The sequence below is a fragment of the Danio aesculapii genome, chromosome 16 (genome assembly GCF_903798145.1).
Source record: "Danio aesculapii chromosome 16, fDanAes4.1, whole genome shotgun sequence".
Taxonomy (NCBI): domain Eukaryota; kingdom Metazoa; phylum Chordata; class Actinopteri; order Cypriniformes; family Danionidae; genus Danio; species Danio aesculapii.
This window is the reverse complement of record NC_079450.1, coordinates 27,032,080-27,059,799: the sequence shown is the minus strand read 5'-3', so window position 1 is coordinate 27,059,799 and position 27,720 is coordinate 27,032,080. Positions and strand designations below refer to the sequence as shown.

The 27,720-nt window shown below is 35.4% G+C and overlaps 1 protein-coding gene across 1 annotated transcript; it reads right to left on the bottom strand.

Moving 5' to 3' along the window:
* Positions 1 to 680: 680 nt before the first annotated feature.
* rhbg (Rh family B glycoprotein) lies at positions 681 to 13,215 on the bottom strand. The gene is made up of 10 exons (XM_056475235.1): positions 12,929 to 13,215; positions 11,278 to 11,464; positions 9,733 to 9,883; positions 9,008 to 9,155; positions 8,764 to 8,930; positions 7,241 to 7,378; positions 7,022 to 7,155; positions 5,682 to 5,806; positions 3,348 to 3,421; positions 681 to 3,154 (listed from the first exon to the last, which is right to left on the bottom strand). Exons 1-10 carry the CDS (start codon positions 13,104 to 13,106, stop codon positions 3,077 to 3,079), a joined length of 1,380 nt encoding a protein of 459 aa, XP_056331210.1. The 5' UTR covers positions 13,107 to 13,215; the 3' UTR covers positions 681 to 3,076.
* Positions 13,216 to 27,720: the final 14,505 nt, after the last annotated feature.

The window sequence follows — 27,720 nt, the reverse complement described above, 5'->3', positions numbered from 1 at the left end:
TAATATAAATAAGATAATCGATAAGATAAAATATAGTTAAAAAACAAAATGCCCGAACAATCAATCAATATCTAGCTACCACGTGGACTTCACTGTTCAGCAGTTCCATTTTGAAACCTTTAAAGCTCTATTTCAAACAAAACACACAAACAAATCAAGTATGTAAATACCCTATTGCGTGCGGTTAGTATTCTTCATTTTGGTGATTATAAAGCGCAATTAAGCACTTCAGCGTTAACGCCTATTCAGATCGCAGCTGTCCACCTGTCTGAGGCCTGGGAAAAGACCTTGGCGCTGGTTCACGCGCGCCGCGCCGCCGCCTCTGGAAAACACGCGCTGCGCCAATGAAAAGGGGCGTCGAGCTGCTCCTCGCACAGCCCGCGAGCTCCAGGCGCTCCTAATAACGTGCTATCAAAATAAGACCCCCACTTTCTCTTCTCCGTTTGATCCTAGAAAGTGAAACTGTGCTAATTACGCGACGGAGACCATCTGGACTCTTCGTTAACCCTTTCCGTGGTGATTGTATGGGCGCCATTAAGTATTCTTGAATTAAACGGTGCTTTCAGAGGGAATCAGCGTGATTTGACGTCGTTGTTCGTCGTCAAGATGAATGTACGTTTCTCTCCCACAGATATGAGAAATTGACAAAGTAATTACCATAATAAATAAGTAGTAGGTCATACATTTTTGAACAATTTATTAAATTGTCATTCCATAAAGAATTTCGTTCAAACACAGGTTATACTGGGTACAAATACAGCGTTCCCCATAAAACAGATAAACATGTAACTAATGTACATTTAATGTACATCGTTAAATCACCTCTCACTCCAAAACTGTAACATTTTTTCCACTTAAAACGTGTTAATTAATGCACCATATTCACAGTGTGTGTGTGTGCGTGTGCGTGAGAGAGAGAGAGAGAGAGAGAGAGAGAGAGAGAGAGAGAGAGAGAGAGAGAGAGAGAGAGAGAGAGAGAGAGAGAGAGAGAGAGAGAGAGAAAAAAAACACTGGCAATCTGAGATAAAAATATGATTGTGGAAAATTGTTAAAATATCCGGACGTATGTTTTTTTATATTGCGCACAGAAATATTCCAACAGTTTGGAAATCCTAAAAAAATCCCTTCTTCAGCTCATAATACCAGTCCTTTTGTATACAGTTGTATTGGCTCTTCAGGTTAAATCCCACCCAAAAATAAAAATGTATTCACTAATTACTCAAACCTAAGGGATTATACACATTTATGTGTTTCTTTCTTCGGTTGAACACAAAATAATATCTTAAATGCTGAAAACCTGTGACCACTGACATCCATATAGGAAAACAAAACACATCTCAATGGTCACAGGTTTCTTCAAAATATATTTTGTGTTCAACTGTAGAAAAAGTCAAACAGGTTTGAAAAAAAGTGAAGGGAGAGAAAATGGTGAAAATGTTTGGGTGAACTATCCATTTAATGCCTCCTCATTTATATGTCGCTATGGACAAAATGCCTTAAATGCCATTTCTGCATACATTCTCCCTGTTTTCAAATATATTCAAAAGATGCTTTATATATTTAAGCTGTATTTCGCCATTCCAGCAATTATTTCACGATGTGAATAATCAGCCTGACCAGTCGCAGCTCTGCGCCACCATCTTGTGGTGTTATATGGAAACACAGGTTCGTTGTTCAGTCTTTAGAAAAATACATCAAACGTAGGCCCGTAGCCAGCCTGGTAAAAGGGGTGGTTCTTTTTTTCTCAAAAAGTGGACTTTTTTTGCAGTTATTCACGTAATTTTTTTAATTTAATTGTGAGGTTTAAATACTCAATTTAGTGACGTTTTAAGCACTATTTTAGCTGGATTAGCTTGTTACATAACAGAATAGAATAGTTTTGATGTACCGAAAACAAAAACAAAAAAAAAAACATATTTTCAAATACAAAGTTATTACACCATATATCGTTACACTGTAAAACCCAACAGTCAACTTTATTAAATTAAATAAGTGTAGTTAACTCAAAATTGACTGAAAGTTAATTCTACTCATTTGAAAAGAGTTTTGAACTCAGTGTTGAAGGTAAAGAGTTAATTAAATACCTCATTACTTCAACGTAAATGGAGTAGGTTTACAGTACCCATATAGATTAGTTTTTAACTCAAATGGTTTGTAGCAATCGGTTTCCTCAAACTCAGTTGGTTTGAGTTCTCTTCATTTATTGGGTTTTATTGTGCTCAGATTGCTTCATTTACTCAAATGTATTAAGTTCACAGTACTCTTTAAAATAAGATTTTGAACTTAAATGGTTTGTTGCAATCGGTTCCCTCAAATAGTTTGAGTTACCTTAACCTATTGGGTTTTACAATGTAGAAAAAAATGTAGCCTGTTGTAATTTATTAGGCAAAAAACAACCTGGCCAGCACATTTAGCTTTCCTCAGTCAGAATTTGGCCATTTGAATAAAAAACAATTAAAGCCTAATGTAGAGCTTCATGATTTTTGTCTAGCCTCTCTTGAAAGTTTGTAAATTCATGGATAACAACAACAGTTGTTAGTATTAAAATTAACTTAAATATGGGCAACTTTTGGTACTTTGGATCTTTTTTATTGGTCAATTATTTTCTCCCAAGAGTAAGGTGATTTCACTTATGTCATATTCTGCATTGTCTGGACCAATGGCACATTTTGCACCTTTGCCAGTGGAAGGTAGGTCTTTCGAACCACCGAACCCCTCTGGCTACAGGCCTAAAACCTTATTGATAATAATAGTTGCGGTTTTATTTGAAAAGTACAATGAATAGCACCTGCATAGAACGTCACGGCTAACAGAGCTTTATGCATTTCTATTAAAAAAAGATTTTGATTCTTGAAACTATTTAAAATAATCTTTAAAAAATTCTTCAGATTTTCTTTTGGGGACAACCTAATTGTTTTATATTCAATCCACTTAAATTTGTTACGTTATCTTAATCAATTTGTGATTAAGATAGCACAACATGAATGGATTGTGTGGAACCCTGGATTTTTTATAGTGTATGAAGTAAAACACATGACGTAATGAGCAAATGCAAACCGGTCAGAAAGCAGGTCATTTAGCTGTTGAGTTTTTCCAATTCGTTTCGCGTGCTCACTTCGTTTAGCTCATGGTGATCTTCCTCCTCACCTGGCACCTGAAATAGGCAACACTGTTATGAGTGCTGATTAATAGTCAAACTGTCTCTGTGTGTTTATAAATTGTCCAACTTGTTGTCAGACTTTTACAATGACAGTGCCACTGCTCCACATAAGACAACATATTGGCATCTTTGAAACAGACTTGCTCAATAAAATGACCAAAAAACGTGATATTAAAAAACTCTTCACCTCCCAGTAGACTGCATCCTCAAAGCACTGCGTGTCTGGAGGAGTACCGTAGATCGGCAACTTCAGAAAAAAGCCTGATGATTAAACACAAACATTATCTTACCTTGCATTGTTCAGAAATGATTAGCAAATGATTATATACTGCACACACTATACAGCTATTTCATTTAATTATCTATTTTACAGTGTCAAGTTGATAACCCTTTAACTGCCTGCTCTACTAAATGTTTGACCATATTTTGACTGTTTTAAATAATGGTTTACGCTACACAGCATTGTTGGTTTACAAAAAAAATCAATCAAACATAATCCTGTTGCACTTCTACACTTGATTTTGGCTTTATTGTGAAAAAAACAACAACAACAAAAACATAAAGATGATTTAGTATTCAAAATGTTTTATTTTTATAATGTTTTTTAAATAAATTGGTCTAGCACTTTATATTTTCAGATTTTTTATAGTATATATATATATTAATTTCAGTACTTTTACCATAAACCGAAATATCTACCATCTGGTAGAAGTTGGTATTTCAGAGATTGAGTGTGTTAACTGGTGACATTAGGAATAAAGAAATGCAATACAAACATTTTTTTTTTCTTGGTGGGGCAGTTAAAGGGATAAGCATGCACTTTTAACAGTTGATTCAACTCAAAATATAAATATTTTCATTATTGTTTATTCTTGTGTTAATTCCAAAGCCATAAAATGTACTGATGATTCAAGATGTTCAGAAAGAAAGAAATTCACATGAATTAAGCAGCATAATACAGGTGTTTATGTAATGAACAGGTTTAATTTAAGCTTTTATTCACAAAGAAGCATTGATTCGAACTAATGAGGTATGTTCTCTTGCATCAGGCAGATATAGTTGAATTTCTGTTTGTCTGCTCAATGGTTATGTGTGAATGAAAGACAAAATTAAATCTGTTAATTAAACTTTTCTTGAAATACTTAAATAAGTGAAGTTTTATAAACACATTTTAAGAGGATCACATGCTTATGATTGACCACTGCTGGTCTCGCATCATCAATCAGTAACTTATCAGTTGCACCCAAATGCATATAAATAGTCTGCCTTCCGTACCGGAGTCATCTTCGTTTATTGATGAAACTCCTTATCCAACTCGGCTCCTTCCTACTTCAATAACAGGGGAGTTCTAAAGACCTACCTGAGCTCAGACTCCCATCTCTCCCTCCTGACTAAACCGGAGGAAGACAAATGCGCTTTTACTCAATCAAGCATCAGCTAAGTGTGAACTCTTGAAACTGCTTGATTTCTGTAGATTTAATTTCAGTTTTATGACTTAGATTTGATAGGGTCAAGTAATGGCAGTATGGTAATTTTGTGGTGAACTGACCCTTTAAAATTTAACTAAAGCTGGAATACAATTACAAATGTTAACTTTCATATATATAAAAGGCAAGATTATTAGTACTTTGGTCAAGTTTTAATTGTTTTGAAAATTATATTTCCCAAGTGCTTTTTAACAGGGAGCATATTATTCTTATTCTTATTTTAATTAAGTTAACTAACTTCTAATAACTAATTTCTTTTGTTCCTGACAGTACATGATATTTTACTAGTTTTTTTTTTTTTTTTTGCAAGAAAATATTTGTAGTTTTGCAAGATATTAGTACTCAGCCCAAATTACAATTTAAAGGCTTAACTAATTTAATTAGGTAAATTAGGCAAAATCGCTTAATCTTAAGGGGACTAATAACATTTTATTAAATAATAAATTGATACACTGAAAAGAAATAAGATTTTCTCCAAAATAAAAATTTATATTATAGAAAATACAAAAATATTATAGGAAAAAATGGTTAACTCAGTTAAAGTTGGCTACATGTAAAGACAAACCTTAAACTTGGGACATATTTAAAAAAAGAATAAAAATTTCGCAGGTTAATAACTTGGCCTTCAACTATATAGTCATATATAGAGAGCAATTATTATTGTTGTCATTATTTAATATTGTGGATGATGTGAATACTAGACAATTCTAAAACAGTAATATATTTTTGTCTGACGTTCTGCACATTCAGAAATCATTTTAAGATGAATGGAGTAACCTGTAACAGATAAAATTGCTTGCTGTTTTGCGCATATAAAATAGATTATTGAACCTTTTTTCAGTGTGTGGCACAAAAAAAATATGGTCTCAACATCAAGAATGTTCTGTGTATATGAATTCATCTGTAAAGCTCACAGATATAAAAAATGTGCATTTAATAATATCTGAATCAATTTTTTTGGCATTGTGCACTAATTTTGGTCACCTTAATTTTTATAAGATCAAATACAAAGATCAAATCAATCTTACACCCACCTGTAATTAGACCACCGAGCAGAGCTATTCCCAGTGTGACAGCCAGGGAAATGGCCTGAAAGCCACCCTTCGTGTGAGCGCTCCAATGAGAAGTTTCGGCAGCTTCAAGGAAAACGTTGTCTAGTCTGTGTAAATTAGGAGACACAGGCTAAAAATGTATCTGTTCTCACAGAGAATGCAATATGTCAGCCATGATGTCACAAAATGAGTCTTCTTAAGATAAACCAATAATCCTAATGCAAACAAAAATCTGTAAGATATATTATACCCTTTTTGCCTCTGGTGTCTTAATTATTTGATCACCGAACACATCTTTCACACAAGAAATCTTTAATATAATATATAATATACTGCTCAAAAAATAAAGGGAACACTTAAACATCACAATGTAACTCAAATTCCCTATTTATTTGAGCAGTATATATACCTGTACAGTTGAAGTCAGAATTATTAGCGCCCCTGAATTATTAGCCCCCTGTTTATTTTTTCCCCCAATTTCAGTTTAACAGAGAGATTTTTTTCAACACATTTCTAAACATAATAGTTTGAATAACTTTCAATAACTTAACATTTCTAATAACTGATTTATTTTCTCTTTGCCTTGATGACAGTAAATAATAGTTGACTAGATATTTTTCAAGACACTTCTATACACCTTAAAGTGACATTTAAAGGCTTAACTAGGCAGGATAGGGTAATTAGGCAAGTTATTGTATAACGATGGTTTGTTCTGTAGACTATCGGGAAAAAATATAGCTTAAAGGGGCTAATAATTTTGACCTAAAGTTCTTTTTAAAAATTTAAAAACTGCTTTTATTCTAGCCGAAATAAAACAAAAGACTTTCTCCAGAAGAAAAAAAATTATCAGACATACTGTGAAAATTTCCTTTCCTTGAAATAATTAAAAAAGAAAAAAAAGGTCAAAGGGGGTCTAATGATATTAATAATATATATATTAATAAATCTCAATAATTTTGGGCTTGACTCACATGTTTAAATATATTAGCAATATATATATTGTATTTTATTATTATGATTATTATTATTATATGTTTTTATTATTATTATTATTATTATTATTATTATTATTATATGTTGGTTTCCACCCACAAGTCCAAAGACACGTGGTACAGGTGAATTGGGTAAGCTAAATTGTCCATAGTGTATGAGTGTGTATGGTTGTTTCCCAGTGATGGGTTGCAGCTGGAAGGGCATCTGCTGCACAAAACATATGCTGGATAAGTTGGCGGTTCATTCCGATGTGGCGACCCCAGATTAATAAAGGGACTAAGCCGAAAAGGAAATTAATGAATGAATGATACACTTTTCTACTGACTTACCCATTTCCATATACATCCCTGGATGCCAAGGCAGCAGTGACAGCACCCACTATAGCTCCTAGAATTCCTGGCATTCCATGCAGGTTATGAATACCACAAGTGTCCTGAATCTTCAGTTTTGACTCCATAAATGGCTAAATGAGCACAAAACAGAAAAATGATACTGATGCTTTTTGCTTAAGTTTACAATTGTGCATCAGACAAAAGTGTGATTCTAACCGTAAGATATTTGTATCCCAGAACTGAAATAGTTCCAGCTAGGAATCCCACAATCATGGAGCCAAACGGAGTCAGCATCATCTCTCCAGCCGTACCCACCGCAACACCGCCAGCCAGTGCGGCATTCTGGATGTGCACCTGAAAAACACAGTCAGGTATGAGAATCTGTAATGTACTTGCTATCTAAGAAAATGAAAAAATGCCATTTAAAATATTACATACCTGTAGATGCTACCCTTGTACTAGTATACTTAGTAAATGCATAATATCGAAAAAAAGTAGGTTTTGTGACATGGAGGAAACAATTGTTTATCTTTTTTTGTTAATGCATTTGTGTTAAGCTTTTTTAGTTATCTACTGTATCTTAAGTTATCTACTTATTTCTCAGAAAATGCAAATGTTGAACGTTTGTGTATAAAAATTTACATATTTTTGACTCTAAACATTGTTTTCAGTATATTTTTAATCTTTTTATAAAAATAGGTAAATTGCTCATCTACAAGTGCAAATGTTTGGGTAAGACTCCAACACTGACTATTATTCTAATTGACTATAATTCCTATATTTTATTTTAAATGGTCATAAACAAACAAGAAACCTTTTAAAAGTCAAAAATGGCTTTTAATGTCTAAAACAACATATACTAATAATAATAATAATAAAATTAAATATAATATACAGTATATTACTAATAAATTTAAACATATATGAGTCAAGCCCGGAATTAATTATATATATATATATATATATATATATATATATATATATATATATATATATATATATATATATATATATATATATATATATACATATACACACACATACATACAGTTGAAGTCAGAATTATTAGGCCCCCTTTAATTTTTTTTCTTTTTTTGTATTTCACAAATGATGTTCAACAGGGCAAGGAAATTTTCACAGTATGTATGATAAAATTTTTTCTTCTGGAGAAAGACTTATTCGTTTTATTTCGGCTAGAATAAAAGCAGTTTTTAATTTTTTAAAAACCATATTAAGGTCAAAATTATTAGCCCCTTTAAGCTATATTTTTTTTCGATAGTCTACAGAACAAACCATCGTTATACAATAACTTGCCTAATTACCCTAACCTGCCTAGTTAACCTAATTAACCTAGTTAAGCCTTTAAATGTCACTTTAAGCTGTATAGAAGTGTCTTGAAAAATAATATTGAAAATAGTCAAATATTATTCACTATCATCATGGAAAGATAAAATAAATGAGTTATTTGAAATGAGTTATTAAAACTGTTATGTTTAGAAATATGTTCCGTTAAACAGAAATTCGGGAAAAAATTTAACAGTGGGGCTAATAATTCAGGGGGCTAATAAGTCTGACTTAACTGTGTGTATAAATATGTATATATATATATATACATTTAGTATATGTATTTTGTTTTTATTTGTAATCTGCATAGTAAACTTTAACTAATTTAAAGTTGTTGCAACCTTACATTGTTAATTGTTTCGACAAAAAATCTAATGCAATATCAAAAACGTTACCATGTCCAGTTTGCCCTCTGGATTGACTAGTGAAGAAAACCCGAAGGTCGCTAGTGTGCAGGCGGCCAGAGAGTAGTAGGTGTTTGCGGCAGTTCTGTGTTGTGGGTCCCCGTACTGCGTAATGGCTGAGTTGAAGCTGGGCCAGAACATCCACAGAAAGATGGTACCTAAGCAGAAATCAAACTTTAGTGGTTCAAAGTGTCCCAGATGAAAAAAGGTCAGATAAAATCTTCCAGCTATTTACCAATCATGGCGAAGAGGTCAGAGTGATAGACAGATGAGTTTTTGTGTTTGCTCTTGTCCAGGTTTGGTCTGTGGAGGATACGGGTTACCATTAGGCCGAAGTATGCACCAAATGTATGAATGGTCATGGATCCTCCAGCATCATTAGCCTGTAGACAGTCAAATTTAAATATGTTACGATAATATAGGTAATTGTTAGAAAATTTACAGGCATATGGTTTTAAAACACCTTATACATACTGCAGCTCATTTATCTTGATATTATTGTGGATATGTAATTTAAATATAAAGTGAATATAATTAGGAAATATATTATAGAGTGGAACATGTTTTGTTTTAGGAAGCGTAGGTGTTTAGGTGGACTTGTTACTACAGTACATTTGATATTCACATCGACTTTTGGCATCGATTTTAGAAAGCGAGTATTTTTATTAAGGGTGTAAAAAATGTATTGTCTACAATTTTATCATAAATGTTGTTTTAATGGCACGCAAGTTGTTTTTTAATGATTCAATATGTATTTTATTACATCATTATTTCATTATTATACATGTGTGCAACCAACTACCAACAGTATACCATGCTAGAACTTTAATTCTTGCACATCCCTATAAAACTTGTGTAAAATCTTTGGAAAATTAACCTGTTAATCCTGCTAAATCTAATTGAATAATGTGCAAAAATCAAGACTTTTTCAGATCAGTCAGAATGTGTCTCTATACTCACCCCAAGGATGGAAAGCAGGATGTACTCATTAACAGCAAACAATGTCACCTCCAAAACAGCCATAACAAGAAGCTGCACAGGACTGGTCTTTCCCAAAACGGCTCCAAAAGAGATCAGCACAGCACCAGTGCAGAAGTCTGCGTTTATCATGCTGCGGAAGAAACATATTGATTCAGAGTCATTACAAATACAGGAGTGAACGTGTCTGTGTTAGGAACTCATAAATTGCCATATCCACTTGAGGGCGCAGTGCTTAACTATAATCCAACTGAGATGAGCCCATAGTGTAGTGGAGAATGCTGTTTGTAGTGTCAAAACATGCAGTGTTGGGGAAAGTTACTTTACAAAGTAATGCATTACTGTATTGAGTTACTTCCGAAAAAGGTAACTAGTTGCATTACTTAGTTACTTTTCATGGTAAGTAATGCTTTATGTTACTTTTTAGTTTCCTTTGCTTTACTTTTTCTGACCTGGCTGAGGATTGATCTCTTTCAGAACTTGCAGTTTTTTTTTTCTTCTTTTTTTAAAATAGAGGAGTTAACGACACACTGTATAACCTTCACTTACCTTAAAAAAACATAAATAAATGAATGTAGGATAATGTTATCTTCGGAGAAGTTCCTGACCCCAGAGCTATAAGTACTGTATATACAGATTAATTACAGTTTACAGCAGTGTGTTCGTTACTTTTGTACTTTTTATCTTTTTTACAAAAAGTAAAATCACTATCCATTCAGATAATCCTCTTTTCCTTTTCTTTAATGCGCTCAAAATAATGAGAACATTTCCATCGCAGAATTGTAAGGCTCTGGCAATTTCATTTCTGTCTATTCCTGCATTCTCTCATTGTGTGCGGGATTTACGTGACTACATTCATTTTAATTAAGCAATTTATTTTTTTAAAGCAAATTAATTAAACTAAAAAGTAACTCAAATATTCTAACTTCATTTTGAAAAGTAATGTGCTACTTTACTCGTTACTTAGAAAAGTAATATTATAACGTTATCCCAACACTGGCTACAGCAGTCGATCAAATTTATGCCAGAGTATTCAGAACTTACAGGTTTCTGCAACTGTTTTCTTATATTGAATTATTTCCCTCCTTCTCTGAGTCTTTTGTTGTTCTGTCATTAAAACGTACAATTAGTTCTTGCTGGTCTTGGCCAATTTAACGATGCAAATCCTTAGTTTCTGATACTTTATCAGAACACTTATAACTTCTTAATGATTCTTATATGCCTGGCACCATTATCTTTCTCCTTTTTCTCTCCCCTTTCATTATTTTCTTACCCTGGCAAGACTTCTTATGATACAACAAGGTTTCATGGTCATTTTCTAACAGATAGTGTGCTTTCTTATGGGAACACACAGAGTTAAATGCATTATATTTATGCTCTATCCTCAAAAAAGAGCTTTATACAGATCTCTATGAATCTATCACTACATACATACATGATGCATAAATGCAAATAGTGATGCAAATAGTACATAGTGATAAGGACTTTCTTCCATTGTAGCAGCAAATGTGCAGTCATTAATGTTACCTTGTCACACCAACGTGGATCTTGCCATGGTGCATGCCATGGAAAAACCCCTGCATAAGTGTTGCCCACTGAAGGGAAAAGGCTGCGATGAGAAAGTTAAATCCCATGCTACTGAATCCATAGCGCTGCAGAAATGTCATCAGGAACCCGAAGCCCACAAAGATCATCACATGAACATCCTGGAAACCTAAAATAAACACAGCCAGTCAGCCATTTCACATTATTTATTGCTGCTATTATCATAGTTTACTATTTTTATTAATATAAAAGTAGTCTCTAGTAGTGATAAGTAGTCTCTAATATATGTGTGGATGCATATGGAAAAATATGATTTTTAGAGGGCGGCAAGGTGGCTCAGTGGTGAGCACTGTCACCTCACAGCAAGATCACTGGTTCGAGCCCGGGCTTGGCCAGTTGGCATTTCTGTGTGGCGTTTGCATGTTCTCCCCGTGTTTGCGTGGGTTTCCTCTGGGTGCTCCGGTTTCCCCCACAGTTCAAACACATGCGCTATAGGTGATTTGAATAAACTAAATTGGCCGTGGTGTATGAGTGTTTGTGAATGTGAGAGTGTATGGGTGTTTTCCAGTACTGGGTTGCAGTTGTAAGGGCATCTGAGGCATAAAACATGCCAGAATAGTTGTCGGTTCATTCTGCTGTGGTGACCCCTAATAAATAATGAACTAATCCAAAGGAAAATTAATGATTTTAAAATTAGATGACACTATGGGTCACAATTTTACACTATGGGTATGCTGAACCCAATATTAACCCCTGTGTTCTTCTCTGTAGAGCCATTCATTCACCCGTTTCACTTCTTTTGACACAATTACACTGTTGCCAAGCAACTGGCCATTGACCCAGGCATCAATGAAGATGGCACAGCCCCTGTGGGCAAACTGTCCCAAATACCTCTCACACTCACTCCTCTTTGGCAGCTCATTAATAAGCCTATGAGATCCACGTCTAAGCAAAGTTTGCAACAAGCCTCAAAGTTCTCGCAACTAGAAAAAAAATACTTGCAAACCTGTTTTACTTTTGAAAGACATTTCTGTAAATATAAATGAGGTTAATTTATACTATGGATTCTTTTTTCATTCATAAAATGAAATGTTTTATAATGACATGGCCAAAAAAGATTTAAAGTTTGTATGTTGTGATTTATGCAACTCATGTAGGAGTGTCTTGCAGCACAGGTGCCTCATGCAAAACAATAAATATAATTAAGTAGTTCAGTCTGTCACTGTAGGTAGGTTTTGTGCAAACTACAGAGATTAAAGGATGAGACACAGTCTTAGTGAAGGTGTATGGGAAATCTGACACTGCAGAAAATTGACACACGTGCACAAACCAACCAATAGGTCAAGTTTTTGAAGAAATCAAATTCTAAGAAAGGTAAACAAGCTTCACTTAAACCAGTCAGACCACTCAACAAAAAAAGAAGAACAGTTCAGATAATATAAGGCCAATGTTCATCTGCAGTTCACCCAATCAATCACATTCCTCAGTTATCAAGTTAAAAGAAATAACATCTGTTTCTACTTGCAACCTTTGTTATTAATTCACTTCACTACAACTCTATTACATACTTATACAAGTTCCTTTTAATAAGTAAATAAAATGTCTTCACCTCTCTCATTCAACTGTCACTTACTGGGATAGCGATAGTAGAACTCATTCGTGGCAGGATCAGTAGAATTGTTTTTATTCCACTTCTTGGCATCAGTGTCATCGTTGTACTCCACCAGTACTCCAAAAAGAATGATGAGGATGACTTCCAAGATGATGCAAATGAGCGGCAGGCGAAGCCTCATGTTAGTCGACTCAGCCATGGCACTCTCCTTTGCTCGCTCTCGATCCCCTTCCCTTGTTCTAGAGCAGGGCACAGGCTCTGTTGGGTCTGGAGGCAAGAGTGCAAGAGAACATCAGCTGACACAAGTCTTCTTATTCTTAGTTTGGCCACTTGATGAGCTTAGTAACGCCCACCTGCTCTCTGTACTTCTGGGCTCCTCCCTTTTTTGCTCGTGAGGTGTGTGCAATGCAATCCAACTGCCACGCAGAAAGGTTAAAGATACAGGTATGTTAAAATACTTGTGTGGAAAGGATGGACATTTTGGAGAGGGCGTGGGTTTATTTGGATATAGGAGAGTGTCCAATGTTTTGAGGTTGATAATGATCGCTGTTCCGTTAATCTGTTCCGTACCGCTGATGTGGGCTGTAAATAGAAAATTAAAGGTGAGCTGAGGCATGGTTTAGTCACATTCAATCTGGTGTATGTTTAATCTACATTTAAAACAGGTAAACTTATTGCAAACATACCCCCCCCCCCCCCTAGCATTCACTTTCAAACACATTCCACATCATATATATATATATATATATATATATATATATATATACACACACACACACACACACACACACACAGTGGAGGAAAAATATATTCAACACATCATGTTTTTTCCTGGGAATAATATTTTCAAAGAACCTGTTGACATGGACCCATCATTCAAAAAATTTAGGTAAAAATTCAAACAACACAAACATAAAATATAATATAAACTAAAAATATAGGAAAAAAATGTTATGTTTAATAACCATGGAATGGCACAAGGAGAATGTACTAAACTACTGAAATATATTTATATAAAAGTCTATCAATTCTTATCTTTATTTAGTATTTTCTATTGGATTTAAGTCAGGTGATTGGCTGGGCCATCCTACAGCTTTTTTTCCCTTTCTCTGAAAGCATTTGAGTTTCCTTGGCTGTGTTTTGGATCATTGTCTTGCGGAAATGTCCACCCTGGTTTCATCTTGATCATCCTGATAATGTAGATGTTGAACTAAAGCAGCAAATACTAATTTTCACAGACTAAGGGCAGAGGGTTGCTGAATAATTTCTGAGAGATTTCAGCTGCTGTCTGGGCTTTCAATGCCTATCTACACCTCCCTTTCTTCATGTGTTCAATACTTTTTTCCCTGTGTCATTTCATTTTATTGCACATAACTTCATATGTAAACAAGTTTACTTTTCATTTCTTTGCATATATGGATTTCTTTGGTTGTTACCAACATCTAGCGTGATTTTGCCTAAAATCAAAATATCGATTAATTGAACGTTTTAACTCAATTATGATTAATAAATGATTATTTTGTTTATTTATTTATTTATTTTGCCCTCAGATTTACTGACAGGTTTTGTACAGTAAATATGCTCCTATATTAACGTTACAAGTGAGAGATTTTTGAATGATGGGTACATTACTTTTTTAAAATAATTGAAGGAAACACACATCCTCTACTATCTAAGATTATTAATTGATTATCAACGTTGAACAACTGAAATTAAAACACACATTCAAAAATAATCCTGGAAAAATTTGAACAATTATACTGTAGGTTCTGAATGTCAGTTTTGATTACATTTCGATTAAACGCCCAGCCCTACCAACATCCACAGACAAATTTAAGTCAGAATCAGAATCAGAAAGAGCTTTATTGCCAGGTATGTTCACACATACTAGGAATTTGTTTTCGTGACAAAGCTTCTACAGTGCAACAGCATTACAGAGACAGGACAAAAAACAGATAATAAATATATTTCAACAGCCAACAGCACCTTTAAAAATATGTTTTCTGAGAAAAACGGTTGTGTTGAATACTTATTTCCCCCACTGTATATTGACAAGGACATGAACTCAAAAATGATTGATGAACAGTGTTTTTTTTTGGGGATAGAAATTGTTAGTCTTCACTCTTCATGTCAAGCGATTCTTTAGAAATCATTCTATTGTGCTAATAATTTATCATTGTTGAATACAGTTATTCTGCTTAATATTTTTTGTGAAAGGTTTTTGTAATAGTCTTATTAGAACGGCAATTTAAAGAAGAATTTTTTTGAAACAGATCAGTGTATTGCACTCTTTCTGAATAAAATAACTGAACTTAAACCAGTTTTATACATTTAATGCTAAATACTACTAAAAATATTTATAGCAATACTCAATTTGCCAGTCAATAGAAAGTACTTTACAAAAACATAAACATTTGGCATCCTGTGTAGCCTTCCCTATAAACATACAGATGTGTATGTCTAAACAGTATAGTAACACTAGAAAATGTCACAAATTGGTGACATTGTCAAACCCACAACATCCCATTGGCAAGTTTAAATTGTTTCTAGATTAACAGGAATCATTTACAGTGAGGTTTATACAACACTACTGATAAAGGCGTACCTAGAAAAGCCACTAAACTGGCTCTAGGGCAGACAAGGGGAACTTTGAAGAAAACATACAAAAGGATTCAAGAGGGATTAATCCATTACAGCACTATTGTGAATAAAGAATGATATGTCTACATGATTTGGTAATAAAACAAATGAGAATCGTGCTACTGTAACTTTAAAAGTTATTTTTTTTGAATGATTCTCACTATCTAAAACTCACACCAGGCTGATGGTTTGAGGGCAGTGATTAGAAATGTTCTTCTCAAACTGTCAAACAGATCTGAAGAAAGAAACTTACAAGTTGTGACTAAAGATTATTAAAGGAATGGTGAATTATCCTGTGAGAATTTATCTGAATTAAAGTCATTTTGGTTCAATTTGACTTTAATGATAACAAATGTACAAAATAACCAAGAACTTTAAAGGCACAGCCTTCTGGTCTAAGTCTGACCTGAAGATAAACCCATCATTTGACTCCTCTGGTCAACAATGAACTACCTTTGATCTTGTCCATTTTCATTTGTAAGTACTGTTACTGTCAAGCACACCAATAGTGGTGATGATTAAAATTGATGAATACATCTGTAGGATATGCATACTACCTGACATAAGTTCTTGTCACCTATCCAAGTTTTAGGAACAACAAATGATAACTTGACTTCTAGCTGATCATTTGGTATCAGAAGTGGCTTATATGAAAGGCAGACACCTCTAGATTATGCTTATTTTACCAAAATAAAATATAATCATACCTTGATATTTAATTATTTAATTAGGACAGTAAGGTCTGACTTTGCTTAGACAAAAGTCTTGTCACTTAACAGAAATAATGTACAGTATAGAATATAAAGTCATGGTGCAGTGGAAAAGAACTAATATTGTGTTTGACTCCCATGAGCTTGGAGGACTGCATCCATACATCTCTGCAATGACTCAAATAACTTATTAATAAAGTCATCTGGAATGGCAAAGAAAGCGTTCTTGCAGGACTTCCAGAGTTCATCAAGATTCTTTGAATTCATCCTCAATGCTTTCTCCTCCATCTTACCCCAGACATGCTCAATAATGTTCATAACTGGTGACTGGGCTGGCCAATCCTGGGGCACCTTGACCTTCTTTGCTTTCAGGAACTTCAGGCTGAAGTATGTGGAGAGCTATCCTACTGAAGAATTTGCCCTTTCCTGTGGTTTGTAATGTAATAGGCAGCACAAACGTCTTGTTACCTCAGGCTGTTGATGTTGCCATCAACTCTGCAGATCTCTCGCACGCCCCCATACTGAATGTAACATTAAACAGTGATTTTTCCTTCACCAAACTTGACTGATTTCTGTAAGAATCTTGGGTTTATGCAGGTTCCAATAGGTGTTCTGCAGTATTTGTGATGATTGGGATGCAGTTCAACAGAAGATTCATCACAAAAATCTACCTTCTGCCCCTTTTCCAAATGATCAACTAGATGTCATTATTTGTTGCTCTTACATCTGGGATTGAAGACAAGACTTGAACCAGATGGAACTTTACAAAAAAAATGGACATTAAAAATTGTTTTGGCTGGTAAACATCTTTAAACTACTATTGGTACATGGCAGTTATGTACTAGGTAGGTGTGGACCTAAGCCTCCACCTTTTTTATGGTTCATTCTCTGTTCATTCGATGTCAAACACCTGGGAGTTAAATACAATATTAAGCAGCTCCTTACAGTACAAAATTAAGTGCACAGTTTATCACGTATATACTTTAAGGTAGCTTGCTTAATGACTCATTTCCATTGAGTGGTATGGTTCAATACAGTACCCTCTAGTAAGCATTTATTTACATTTTGTTTTCACTGCTAGAAGTACCAAAATGGTGAACTGTATTGTACCATTTTTGGGACCATTTCGTAAGGGTGCCTAGCACAACATTACAGCACTAAAAGGGTGGAGCTAGACTCGATGCTGAATTCTATTGGTTTACAAAAAATTGTCACTTGTGCGTATAACAAGCACCATTTTTAGATCCACAGCCAAAACATGACACAATGATGGTTCCCAGCAAAACACCATGCTCAAAAAAGCTTGCCAAGCTACAGCCACATGTCAAGAAGCAAGAACAGGATCTGTATATCCTTCATGGTTGTTCAAGATGTTGTTCACATGTTGCATGTGGAAAGTGTTAGTTGTGCCACTTCCTTTCTCCCTCTCTTCCTCACTTCCTTTGCATGCGCTTGCTACATGGATATTGTCTACATTTGAAATAGTGCATTTGAGTACACAAAAGATGCAAAATGTGAACAGCCGATATGCAACTTCATTCTGTACACCCGGTGGCAGTGGAAAAAGCAAGCCTGATAAGGGTGACCTGTACCAAACCGTACTTTACTTTACTTTACTGTACTTAACCATACCACTCAGTGGAAACAAGGCATTAAGCGGTTCGACTTTATATTAGGTGGACTTAAGTCATATACGTACTTATGCTGAAATTAATAATTTGCTACAATGTACTTATTGTGTAAATACATGTTTTATATTGTACTTATGATTGATTAAATACCTGCATGTAATTACATTTGCAATTCATTTCTGTAATTGCAGTGTTGACCATCACTTACACATTAACGTACCCTTAAACCTACCCATACCATCAAACCTGTTCCTGATTCCACCTCATGAGATACCAGAAGTGTTCTCCAATATATCATGAACACAGTAAGTATATTGTATATAGTAGTCAACGCCACCTAACATAAAGTGGGACCCATCAAGCTACTGTCAAGACTTGACTTGATTTTGAAGTGCAAAGCTTGTGTTGATGCTTTCTTGACTGCTTATTTTTCGCCAATGTAGTTGTTTTATTGAAATCAAATCATATTTTATACATTCGCTGCAACACAGGCTCATTGTAGATGCGTACCCATCTCTATATTTCTGGAGAGCACGAATTATGAAGCCAGAGGTAAGTCTGACAGCATTTTGTCTTCAAAATGAATGTTATGAGGTGGTGTGACGCCAGCGATAGTTCATTTTAGCACTACCAGTGTTTTGAGTTTGCCCAGTAGCTCGCTGCATACTATGTCAGCAGACTTGGGAAACGGAGCAGAGTTGACTGCAAAGACAGAGTTCGAGTCTGGCAAAGAACAGTTCCAGAAACCAGGTAAAAATAAATAATTAAAAATAAAATAAATAAATAAACAACAGGGCAGCATGGTGGCGCAGTGGGCAGCGCTCTCGCTTCACAGCAAGAAGGTCGCCGGTTCAAGCCTCGGCTGGGTCAGTTGGCATTTCTGTGTGGAGTTTGCATGTTCTCCCCATATTCGCGTGGGTTTCCTCCGGGTGCTCCCGTTTCTCACACAAGTCCAAAGATATCCGCTACAGGTGAATTGGGTAAGCTAAATTGTTCGTAGTGTATGTGTGTAAATAAGAGTGTGTGGGTGTTTCCCAGTGATGGGTTGCAGCAGGAAGGGCATCCACTGTGTAAAAAAAACATATGCTGGATAAGTTGGTGATTTATCCTGCTGTGGCGACCACAGATGAATAAAGGCACTAAGCCAAAAAAAAAATGAATGAATAAATAAACAACAGGCTGAAGTTGTGGTGAAATCATGAAGGCTGTTCTTTTTCTAGATTGCTTTTGAAAACACTATCGGTTGGATTTAGGGAAGGGCGTGGGTGGGTCAGTAGGTCAGTCATTCAGTCAACAGCAACCTGGCCTGGTTGGCTGAAGTGTATTTCATGCCCTCTGGTGGATTTACGGGAGAAGAGGATACGCAAGAGGAATTTGTGATCATCAAAAAATGTACACAGTGGCCTCTTGTGGATTTGCAAAAACAAAAACTGTGAGCAGTGGTCTGTTCTTCGTAGCTCGCTTAAATGATCTAAGATGATTTGACAGATCCGGGATCTTAGCCAGAGATCCAGGACCTTCGCCTGGATCTTAGCCAGAGATCTTGATAACTGATCTCTGGCTAATTTGGTTCTTCAAACACGTTCGTGAATCAGATTAAAATGTCTGGATAAACTGATCTGAGATCCCTGTGTGTGTTGTGAAGGATAGATCTATCGATCCTTGAAATTATGATCAGCAATGCAACGATTGGCTGACGGCACAGCAGCGTAATGACATCATCTGATTAATATTCAATTATCCATGTGAGCAAAATTACATCAAATTCACAGTAAACAGTTTGTTAAATTTTATTTGATGTGGGCTGCACGCTTTACACTTTCATGTGTCGAGAGTATTTAGCAGTTTATTTAGTTTTACAGTTAGAGCGGATTTTCTTTATTAGTAGCCGGTTTCTTAATCAGTGTAATGAGTATCTGGATGTTTAAATTAGTTTTGCGTCACAAAAGCATTTTGATATCGTTCAAGGTGTCTGCAACTTTTGTGAAGCATCAAATCACCATCATATTAGCTGTCAAAACACGTTCATGACTGCATAAATGTATTATTCCTTTAAAATAAGTCGAGTTGCCATACACAAATTGTACTAAAGCGATTGTACTCGTTTGGATCAAAAAAGTTCATATAAATAAATTTTCTCTTTGAACCACCAGGTGGCAGTCTTTGTAATTTTATTGCATAAGTTTGCATAAGTTTTATTAAAATATATTTTTAACTATATAGTAAAAAAAATTATATTTTTACTATTTTCCCAAGTGTATATAACTACTGTAAGAAAATATAAGAGTTTGGTATATACTTTCAGTATTATCTTTGCTTGAACTGACCCGATCTAATCCTGTTTATATGAAATGAGCCTGCTCCCGAGTAGGTTTGAGCTACCAGAACTGTTGCTATGGCAACAACTCTCGGATGAGTTTGAAGAACTAAACAATCCTAGATCATGTCAAATCGTCAACAACCAAATTCAGCTAATTTAGTAATCCACGCACGAAGAACGGACCCCTGATGTACCTCCTGGTACGTATTTTGCTGTCCCCAAAAATGTAGACCCGGGTACGTATCCGCAATGAGCCTGGGTTGCATTTATCAGTATGCCAGTCTGCATGTTTATTAAGGGTTTCAGATTTTTTATCCCTAATCAAATTACAAAACGAAAATAGAGGTGAGTATATCAGGACCTTAAGTTACACTCTCCAACCTGAAACATTTCTTTATGCAAAATGAGAAATAAAAAAATGACAAAACCATTCGAAAGGAGCAGTGTAGCTGTCAGCAACAGAAGTTTCAGCAAGCAAACCGATCACTGTGTGACTAAACCCAGTGTACACCAGAGGGAAATTCATGGTGCGGGAACAATCAAGTCAAACCTGTACTCCCACTGAAGTCTGTCATTGCTTCGAGGGCAAACAGTAGTGAACTTGGTTCTAAAAGCCTCTAGCAAAAAAAGATCTGCACAAGATAACAACACTTCCAAGAGATTCTCATTGCACTTTAGAAAGCTCAGTGGGGTCTTTGAAGGATCTGGAGATCTCGTACTCCAGAATTCCTTTACATGCAGCAACAGGCCCTTGAAAAACACACATTCATCATCTGATATTGAACATGAGGAAAAGGTAATCTATGATCTATAACCAGTGAACCGCTGAGTGTCACCGCTTGCTGCGTTTCATTTTGCTACTGGCATGCAGGAATGCCAAGTGCTTTCTTTCTGAAAAATGGATTTGTAAAAAAATACATCAGAGCTTTTTACAGGAAAAATTTTAACTTATTAACACACCGATAATAACTTACCCAGGGTTAACAATTAATCCTGGGTCCACATACAGTGATGTTTCACACTGTACTATCCTAAGCACTATGCTAATGTCTTTATTTGCAAATAATCAGAGCAGAAATTGCAATGTCATTGTCATAAATTGGACAAACACAGAAAGCAAACTATTGATTATGTAGCGAGTTTGAAATAATTGCTTCACAGCAGGGATAGATGTCTGTGTACATTTAGATGAAATTATTTATTCAGGAAATTATTTCTAGTCAAATTATTTAACAACAGCTCAGAGGAAGCCATCTCTATTGTTAACCATGTTATATCTAAAGTCATTGCCACATGTAATCACAGAGTAAGTGACCTCATAAAACGTTTTAGCAACAGCAACAAACATCTTTTATTGACAGTAAAGCAACAAGAGCCCTAAGTGGCCCTCTATGTGTCAGAGAACAGCTGGAGGGGAAGGACAGGACTGCTAGCAGGGCATAACAAGTCATTTTACCTTTTCTCTTTTCACAGATAAGGTGTTCGTTTACTAATTTTATGCTATAGGGGCATGTAATCCTGTAACAAACTCCTCATATATTAGATCAAATTACAATAGTGCGCAAAAAATAGTAACTAATGTTTTTTTTTTTACTTGAATAATGTTATAAAATGCATAGAATATTTGTACTTAATTCAAATTAAAATATACCAAGCATTTTATAACATATTGGAATAAGAAAACAACTAAACTTGGTTAAGATTAGAAGTTTAATAAAAATATATATTTTTTGTAAAAAAAACAAAAAACAAACGGTCAGTAAAAAAAGCAAACAAAAAGTTAAATTAATAATAATTTAAATTTAATTAACAAATTTTTGGGTACCCTAGGTCTGCATAATTTTCATTCATTGATTCATTTTTTTTTTCGGCTTGGTCCCTTTATTAATACCTTTCAGCTGCAACCCATCACAGGGAAACACCCATACACTCTCATTCACACACATACACTACGAACAATTTAGCTTACCCAATTTACCTGTACCACATGTCTTTGGACTTGTGGGGGACGCCGGAGCACCCGGAGGAAACCCACATGAACATGGGGAGAACATGCAAACTCCACACAGAAATGCCAACTGACCCAGCCGAGACTCGAACCAGCGATAATTTTATTTTCTGATAATTATTGGACATTTCAGATTCTATTATTTAACTGTAGGTTTTAATTTTTACATTTTATCCATAAGTTCTGGTGTGATACAGCTAAGAGATAATTTATTCATTCATTAATTTTCCCTCCGCTTAGCCCCTTATTTATCAGGGGTCGCCACATCGTAATGAACCACCTTGAACTATGAATGAACTTTTGTGGTTTTACACAGCAAATACCATTCCAGCCAAAACCCAGCACTGGGAAATACCCATACACTCTCGCATTCACTCATACATTACGGCCAACTTAGTTAATCCAATTCACCCAAAGCGCATGTCTTTGGACTTGTGGGGGAAACTGAAGCACCCGAAGGGAACCCACGTGAACATAGGGAAAACATGCAAACTCCACACAGAAATACCAAAACTAAACTAAAAATATTTTGAAGAAAGCTGAAAAGCTGTTACCATTGATACTATGGAATTACTATGGTTACAGCTTTCTTCAAACTATTATATTTTGTGTTCAACAGAAAAAAGAAAGTTGGTTACCAATTATTCCACGGCAACAACTGTAGGTCTTATCAGTAGGGAATATGCGGAGCTAGTGTTTCTTCCCATACTGATAAACTTCCGGTGAACGGTTAATGTGACTTTTTTCCATTTTATACGGTTTCTTTTACAGCATAGATGTTGTAATGTAATTCAAATATAATCAGTTAAATAGACTTTGGCATTCATTTAGTTGCTCAAGTGTAAAACGAGATGAAAAGCTGTTTACACGCACACGTCCGTCAGGATTAGCAGGCTAGCGCAGAGGCTCCATTGAATATACTGGGGTAAAATAAATGTTCATATTTTAAAGACATGGTGGGAAAAAATGTAATTTAACGCAGTACTTCTTATACATTCTGAGACCCACTTTATATCAAATATCACTCAGCCAGTGGAGATAGCTGATTTTTAAAGAAAACAGATCATTAAATGTGCTGACTTTGTAACGGCATACAGTTCACCGGAAGCGCTTGACCCAAGTTATTGACAAATTAAAAGTCCTTCCACATACTTCTACTCTGTTCTGCTGTGCTTCATAAACAGTGATGTTATAACCAACAACCAAGAAATTCTCATGTCAGCATCTCCAATTATTCATTCTTTGGTATCCACTATAGCCTAGATGTACAGCCAATCTAAAGGAGCAGTGAGATTTATTTCTGTAGGCCAGGGGTGTAAAAGGCGAAAGACCACACAACGCACATCGCAGTCTCTGCGAAGTGCATTAAAATCCTTTAACGCATGGCAAGTCATTGATATCCCACTTATTCCATGGTTATTTGCCAAGATAGGCCTAAGTTTAAACTAGTTTTGCTCTTTGCAGTGTAATATTTGTCTGAATTTTCATCAGTTTTGGCATTTTTTTTATCCCTCCACTGAATCAGCAGTGCCAGGTAGGCAGACTATTTCCAAAAAAAGTGGAGCCTTTCAAATTCTCATTGTGTTTCTAAAAGGTTGATCCTTATATGAAGGAATATCTAAACGGCTATAATGCACACATATAAAAAAACTGAAATAAATTACAGGATTTCCCACCCCTGTGTTCCTGTTCCAGTTCTAACCTGGTGTCACTTGATCTTTCCACTTCATCTTTGTGAGATAACAGTCAGGGCTGCCAACTTTGGGTTTTAGCTTGGAGTGAGAATTTAAAATAAAAAAAAATCTATGATCAGGAGCCATAGTCAAAATAAGATCACCATCATATTATTTAAACTTCCAAAACTCGCGGCATGCCGACACCTCCAGGCTGTTAAGCCGGTTTCACAACGCATGATCAGTGTGTGTGCAGTGCATATTTTCACGGGATGCATGTTCACAACTGGGATTCACACCGGGAGCAGGAGCAACATGTCTTTTTGAAGTTGAAGTTTTTGATTGAACCACATTGTTTTCACCAGCGTTGGTTCAGTTGCACATAGAGAATAACGTCTTTATTCTGCAATTAGCTCTCTTAATAAATATACTTGCATATGAAGTAAATCGTATCTCAAAACATTTACTTGGGCAGCATTTAGACAGACGATTTTTACTGGGGCATGTGGGCAGTGATGCCCCTGGATTACCTCACTTTATACTGTGTGGCGCTCAGACGATCATAACTATCATGAACAGCACTGAGCGCTGCTTCTCTTTAAGAAGGGGAGGAGTGGGAACGAGAGGGTTAGGGTTTTTTTTTGTCATATAACAAAAATTATCAAGGGGAAAAAATATTTTGCGTGAATGATTTTTCTGCGTGAGAAAATTGATGGTGGTGTGAGAGTGTGAGAACACTGTCAACTGCGTGACTCTCATGCTGAACGCAGCCCTGGATAACATGCAATCTAATAATCAGTGAGCATAGCGGTGGTAAACCAAGGAACATATATATAGAGCTAGGAAGACGCCAGTTGAAACCCCATAAGATAAGAACATGACAAGACCTGCCAGATACAAAACAAACAGTTTATAAAAGTAGTAACCCATAGACAGTATAACATAAAGGTAAAAAGAGAACAAAATCTTTAGTAATAGAGAATCATAAAACACTTTTCCATTCATGCGATGGTTGTGTCATATCTACAGGTCCTCTCAATGAAGATTGCACCAGGGAGGAATTAGTTAAGCAATGTGACAGAATTTGTGAGTAAATTCCATTCATGAGTGAGTGAGAGAGAAAGAGATGTCTATCTACATGTGTGACTGTCACATGCAAATAAAATTCTCTGCATAAATGTCAGCCATCAGCAGTTTAACAGTGGGAGGTTTGACAGCTATGATGGTAATCATACTTTAAACTTCTATTTTTGGCAGAACCAGTAGATTTATGTTGTACCCAAAGCACTGCAGGTGCTGTTTAACGCTATATGAACCTCAATAAAACCTCAATAAATTCACAGTTTAGCTGCCAATATACACACACTTATCATTTTGAGTAGTTTATAAGTAGTTGACAAAATAACAAAACAAATAAAAGATAAAAAATAATTGTTTTAATTGTGAAACTCTGTCACCCTTTACTCACCCTTCACTCATTTTAAACCTTTATGAGTTTCTTTCTACTGTTGAAAACAACAGAAGATATTTTAAAAAATGCTGGATACATGTAAGGATCGACTGCAGGGTATTTGTTTTTCCTACTACAGATCTCAAGTTGTCAAGGTTTATAACCACTTGAATGTGGGTAAAATATGAGTACATTTCAACGTAACCTCACGGCAATTCGTAACTTTTTCATTTAGTGGCTAATTCGTATAAATTCGTACAAGCTAATTTATACAATTTAGTACGATTTGCTCATCCCCCAATGACGCTTGAGTTTAGGGGTGGGGTTGGGTGCCACACCTCTTTTCTAAAACTGTACATTTATGCATGACTGAACTTGTACGACTCCATACGAATTAGCCACTAAACCGAGAAAATGTAAAACAGTTACATTTTTCTTGTGAGATCAGACTGTTTCATCCCTTTTAGTTAAAAAATACAAATAACAACCATTCAAGAATAATGAATACTTTACTCATTATTAAAATGTATGCAATATATTGCAGTTCTAGGCATTACTGATTTTGACAGCTAAAAACAGTACGGAAAAAAATATTGTTCCTTTTGTCAGTCTACTAGCACGGAGGTTAATATTTTTAAACTGGAAAAAGAAAGCTGCTCCTATTTCTATTTTATTTAAATTTTTTATTATTATTGACTTATTGTATTTATCGATTATTGTTTCACTTTCTTATGTAATGTTTGTTTTTGGAAGGATGCATTCCAAGTGTGCTGCGTCATCGCGGCACGACAAAGGCCGTCTCATTTCAAAGAAATTCGAAGGCTCCTTCACAAATGAAGCCTCAAAATGCGTAATTGTTGTTTCCCAGGTAATGAAGTACACAACCGTTGGATCCTTCGGGGCCTCGAACATCGCTAGATTTATTGTGCGTTGACAACGGCAGAACGTTTTTAAAAGAAAACTCTGGATTAAATGTATGAACTAGGTTTATATTACTTGGAGATCTAAACCCATATCAAAAAACAAAAAGAGTATGATATGTCGTACTAATAAGAGATTTAATATACAGTTTACATGTTTATGTGTACATGTATGGATCAAATAAAATATATTTCCAGCTTCTGTAAACCTTGCTTTAAAATCAGTTTTAAAATCACTTTGAAAAAAGTAAAAAAAAAAAAAAAAAGACTGCTTATTAACGGCAACTATTACTGTACTGTTGCCTGTTGCTGAGATCTGTCCTCTGTAGGCTAGATCGTCTCATTTCAAAACGCTCGATTCGGCCTGTGTGGACTTCGAAGGACTCACCTTTGAAGTCTGCATCCTTCGGAGGATGCAGCCTCTGAGATGAGCCACAACTTTTATATGGATGTTTCCCAACACTGGGGGTTTACGAGTTAGTGTACTCTCAGTGCTGGGTTGTATATGCCAGAGTAATTGGTGGTTCATTCCACTGTGGTGACCCTTGATAAATCAGGGACTAAGCCAAAGGAAAATCATGAGTAAGCGAATTGACTTTTAACCGAAGTACTGCACTTGACTTGATTTAAGTTGAGACAACTCAGAAAACTCTGCAGCAAGTTGCCTTCCAATTTTAAGTTGAGTCACCTTTTTTGCAGCGAGTATTTAACTATTTTGGGAGCATCTGGAAAACAACTTGATCACTTAATTTGTGGTGCTTAATCCAAGTGGTTAGAGCTCACTGCAATTCTCTTCTTGGTGGGATTTTCAGTACCAAATCATGGGTATTGTAGTTTCACATGCCTCAAGTATAAGTTCTTGTTATTTTTAAAAACATCAAATAATAAAACATCCCAGAGTACGGAAATAAATGTACATAAAAGTGCAGATGTGAAAAACAGGATATGCAAAACTCCAGTATGTTATACAGACCAATGTAAACCCGTGATGAAGTACATCTTGTGCTAGTAAAACCTGAACAGGTGTGTTCTTATACACTGTAGACTCTGCATGACAGTCACCCTCCAGTACTTTATCTGATTCTCAGTCAGCGCCAATCTACTATAAAAATCTGAAACTAGAGGCAGACAACGAACACATGATCAAACAGAGAATGAAATGGCTGTTTATAGTGGAATTTCTGAAGATAGACAGCCTTATCGACAGAGAATGCAGACTCCGTTGCAAAGAATAGAATTCCTTCAGATAAAAGGGGTGTAAAACAGCATGGAGATCTTCCTGACAGGGGTTGTTGATAGCTGCAACTTAAAGAAAATGCTCCACATTCATTCAAGTGGTTTATACAACCGTATCTACAGCCCATAAAGGACACACACAAAATGGAACAAAGTATGCAAAGAAACGACACCGGTTTCTCTCCCATCAAAATTTCTGACACATACAAAAGGATTTAAAGTAAA

Bases quoted from the DNA above. Each gene is read 5' to 3' on its own strand.
- rhbg (XM_056475235.1), bottom strand. From the start codon at position 13,106: ATGGCTGAGTCGACTAACATGAGGCTTCGCCTGCCGCTCATTTGCATC. The intron at 11,465-12,928 runs GTAAGTGACAGT...TGTTTATTTTAG, and splicing joins GTTCTACTATCGCTATCCCA to GTTTCCAGGATGTTCATGTG. The intron at 8,931-9,007 runs GTAAATAGCTGG...ATTTCTGCTTAG, and splicing joins TGACCTCTTCGCCATGATTG to GTACCATCTTTCTGTGGATG.